Below are 4,115 nucleotides of genomic sequence, written 5' to 3' on the forward strand. Positions count from 1 at the left end.
TAATCTAGTTATGAAACAAGAGATTTATTAATAATATTTATTACTTGACTTAGTTTGTTCTTCTATATAAGTAATACCGATAAATGTAGACCATCATTTATCATGCACTTTCCGTTAACATAATTTCCAATCCGATTACATTAGATCTACATGGTTTAAAAGTATGTCCATTCTCTTCATAATAATTGAAGAAATTCAATAAAAAGAAGAATATTATATGATGAGACATTTATATACTATATAGGAGAGTCCTGCTAACCCTTCCATCCTTATCTACACAGAGGTATATTTGCCTCAACATTCTCAAAAATAGAGTTTGGAACTCACAGAAACACTTACACATACAATTTATGATATCTAGATAGAAAATTGACAGAAAAAAGAGCATAAACCTTTTCTTTTTTTGGCTTCTTATAGTGATGGGTAGTTTTTCTCTAGCTGTTGGTGCAGCTTCTGCACTATTTGTACTTCTTTGCATGTTGAACAATGTACATGGGAAATTGATCAATGATTTAAACCATTTGGGAACCAACGGCTGTGATCTCTTCCAAGGAAATTGGGTTTCTGATGATTCTTACCCTCTTTACGATTCATCGGTTTGTCCATTCATTGAAAAGCAGTTTGATTGCTTAAAGAATGGAAGACCAGATAAGGATTATCTCAAGTATAGATGGCAACCCACTGGGTGCAACTTACCTAGGTACTTTCTGTTATTTTCGTGTGACCTATAGGTCACCGGTTGGAGCCGTGAAAGCAATCACTAATGCTTGCATTAGAGTCAGCTGTCTACATCTACATCACACCCCTCGGGGTGCGGCCCTTTCCCGCAGAGGCGAATGTAGCACTATAAGTACGGGTTCAATTGAACCTATAACTTTTGATGCGAACTATAAATTTATATGTAATATCTATTAAATTGAAATAAACAGTAGACATGAACCCATAATTTTAAAATTATAATGGGTTCAATACAAAATGAATGCGAATGCTTTTGACCCTGTGTGAATGCGAATGCTTTTGACCCTTTTTTTCTTGAATCGGTGTTTTTAATATCTTTTTTCTTTGTAATTTAAAACATTGACATTGGCTGTTTTATCTTTTTACCTTTTGTTTTTTGTTAATTTACACTAAGATGTATGTTGTGTTTTGTAGGTTTAATGCTACAGAATTTCAACTCAAAATGAAGGGGAAGCGGTTGATGTTTGTAGGAGATTCACTAAGCCTTGATCAATGGCAATCTCTCACTTGTATGCTACATGCAGCCGATTCAAAAGCTGAGTATACCTCCAAAAGGATAGGAGAAACTTCAATCTTCACATTCCCAGTATGTTTTTCCTACTAATGTCATATTTAACTCATTTAAAATCTTGAGCCAATTTGGACTGCACGCATATATAGAATGGACCGATAAGATAACTTATTAAAAGTTAAAAACATAGATAATAGGTGGTCTCTTTTTTTTTTTTTGGCGTTTGACTTGTTTAATATGCCATGATAAATAAAGAAAAAAACTTTTATCAATTTTCATTCGGTATATAACAAATTATAAAGGAACAAATAAATAAATGAAAAATGACATGAGTTGAATAGGTTGAGTTACGACTATTAGTTTCGTCTCAATTGACTCCCTCATCCTAACACAAGTAAACATTGGGCAAATTATAACCTATACTGATTTTAACCTACCCAAATGTAGTTAAATCCGTCTAATCGGCATCCCTAACTTTTTCATCACTAATTCATTGTCAATAACGAGTCGTGTTGATAACTAATTTATTCTCTAAAATGTTACGGTGATCTAGATTAGAATGTTAATCAAGTTCTTTAATTTCCAAGTGCCTTATGTTTGATTCTTGAATACATTGCCAAAATGCAGAAATACAACACGTCGTACTTGATACTCCGAGATGTTTTCCTAGTAGACATTATTACAAAGAACAACGGGACGCGAGTGTTAATGCTGGATTCTCTCAGTGCTGCTGCTCAATGGAAAGAAATGGATGTCCTCATCTTTGATTCTTGGCATTGGTGGCTTCATAGTGGCAGAAAACAAGCGTAAGTACTCTTCAATCAGTTTCCCATATTTCTACCTTCATTAATATAGAGTATAGATTTTGTTCACTATGTCTCTGTGTGGCCATAAGTCACGGGTTCGAGCAGTTGAATCAACTACTAATGCTTGCATCGGGGTAGACTACCTATATACGGCTCTTCCTTGGATCGTGCATGAACGTGTGATGCTTTGTGCCCGAACTGTCTTTTTAGATTTTTTGCCCTATCACTTAATTTTAACAAGTGTACATGTTATTAACTAATGTTTGTCATATAAATTTACTTGTAATTATCTTATAAGAGAATTTAATTTATTAAATATTTTTTGCATCGTCAATACATCAAACCTACTTCCATCATTATTTGATGGAATTCTTGGTTTGGTCATTTTATTATGATTGGTTTTGCAGTTGGAATCTTGTTCAAGATGGCAACTCTACATACAAAGACGCACCCCGGTTAACCCTATACGAGAAAGCACTGAATACCTGGGGAAAATGGGTGGATTCAGAAGTTGATACAAGAAAAACTAAAATATTTTTCCAAGGAGTTTCTCCTGACCACGACAAGTGAGTTTAAGACAATTTTTATACTTACTAGCATGCATGGTAAACATACTATAAAATAAATTTAAGTTTTGTGCACTGACAGTATGATATTTGACAATAAAATCAGTTGTGCCGGAGTAACGCAACCATTGAAGAGTACACAAGGACCTCATCCAGGAGAACTGGTACTAGAGAAGGTTTTGAGAGGGATGAGTAAACCAGTTCATTTATTGAACGTGACAACATTGTCACAGTACAGAGCAGACGGACATCCTTCAGTTTATGGGTTTGGTGGACACAGGAACATAGACTGCACTCATTGGTGCGTGGCTGGTGTTGCTGATACTTGGAATCTGCTCTTAAGTGCAGTTCTTGATCAATTATAGATCACCATTATTTAAAGAGAGAAGAGGGAGGAATACCAGTCCTCAGTTTTTCTTATCTTTTTTTGGGGATAAAAGAGAGTAAAAATATGTATTACAAAGGTTATGTTCCAATTTGCTTTGAAAACTGAGGTAGCATTTCTTCTTCTTTCTCTATCTAGTATATTACTGGGATAGGAGTAATTGAAATGAAGAGTTAATTTTGGAAATTCATCTTTACCTTTAATCCCAACTCGAAATATTAAAAATACACAAAAAATACGAGGCATTATCGTAAAAAAACTTAGAAGAATTAACCCAAATAGCCGTCCACTCAATCAACTAAACTAAAAATAGCCAATGGAGGTATAATATGTGCATAATGTTTGTATTATACATGTATAATTATGTATAATCAGTGTATAATCTATGTATATGGCTAGAAAAAGTAAACAATGAATATTGCCGGCTATTTGTGTAAAGATCCCAAAAACTTAATCCACTATACTTGGAAGTTTTTCAAATTGAAAAAGGTTGCTGATTATAAATAATGCATCTCAAGTCCGAAAAAAATGCTCATTGACGTCTAAGAAAGCCCACAACTGCATATCAGAGTTCTTACTTTTGTTTCTTTCTTTTTTGTTTTTCTCCTCTGAGACATGATTATAAGTATATGAGTTGATAGGAAATTGGTGAACCGAAGACATGCAATATTTGGTTACTGTTTCTTAGGAATCATGTCATCGTTCACATTGACATGAAGAAAGGCTCAAGAGTACATAAGATTGATTCAATCAGTTGGGGATATGTCTGGAAAGAAATGGATATGTTGTTTAATACATGGCATTAGTGAAATCGCACAGGGAAAAAACAAACGTAAGATACATTGGATGTAACTAGGGGTGTCAAAATCAGCCTAAAAGGACATGACCCTTCCAACCCACCCAAGTTTGAGCTGCCCATTTTGTTAGCTTAGCCTATTTTGGCCCGCTCAGTTCAGCCCATTTAAATTTGAGCTAATATATATAGCCCAAATTGGCCCATGAGAAATCTTATCAAAATATTTTTGGAAAAACCTTTTTGTTTTTGTTTTTTATGTTATATATAGCTATAATAAAGAGCAAAAAAGGTTTTTAAATTAAATAGGTTGTAA

General features: G+C 34.0%; 1 protein-coding gene across 1 annotated transcript; it reads left to right on the forward strand.

The window, feature by feature from the left end:
• The first annotated feature begins 453 nt into the window (after positions 1-453).
• On the forward strand, positions 454-3,166 carry LOC104120982 (protein trichome birefringence-like 43). The gene is made up of 5 exons (XM_018766456.3): positions 454-700; positions 1,153-1,324; positions 1,877-2,055; positions 2,463-2,621; positions 2,728-3,166. Exons 1-5 carry the CDS (start codon positions 477-479, stop codon positions 2,984-2,986), a joined length of 993 nt encoding a protein of 330 aa, XP_018621972.3. The 5' UTR covers positions 454-476; the 3' UTR covers positions 2,987-3,166.
• The last annotated feature ends 949 nt before the right edge of the window (positions 3,167-4,115 follow it).

Source organism: Nicotiana tomentosiformis, chromosome 7, assembly GCF_000390325.3.
Source record: "Nicotiana tomentosiformis chromosome 7, ASM39032v3, whole genome shotgun sequence".
Taxonomy (NCBI): Eukaryota; Viridiplantae; Streptophyta; class Magnoliopsida; order Solanales; family Solanaceae; genus Nicotiana; species Nicotiana tomentosiformis.

Excerpts from the sequence above, each read along its gene's own strand:
- LOC104120982 (XM_018766456.3), top strand. The coding sequence starts at position 477 with ATGTTGAACAATGTACATGGGAAATTGATCAATGATTTAAACCATTTG. Across the intron at positions 1,325-1,876 it reads CTTCAATCTTCACATTCCCA|AAATACAACACGTCGTACTT; the intron begins GTATGTTTTTCC and ends GCCAAAATGCAG. Across the intron at positions 2,622-2,727 it reads GTTTCTCCTGACCACGACAA|TTGTGCCGGAGTAACGCAAC; the intron begins GTGAGTTTAAGA and ends CAATAAAATCAG.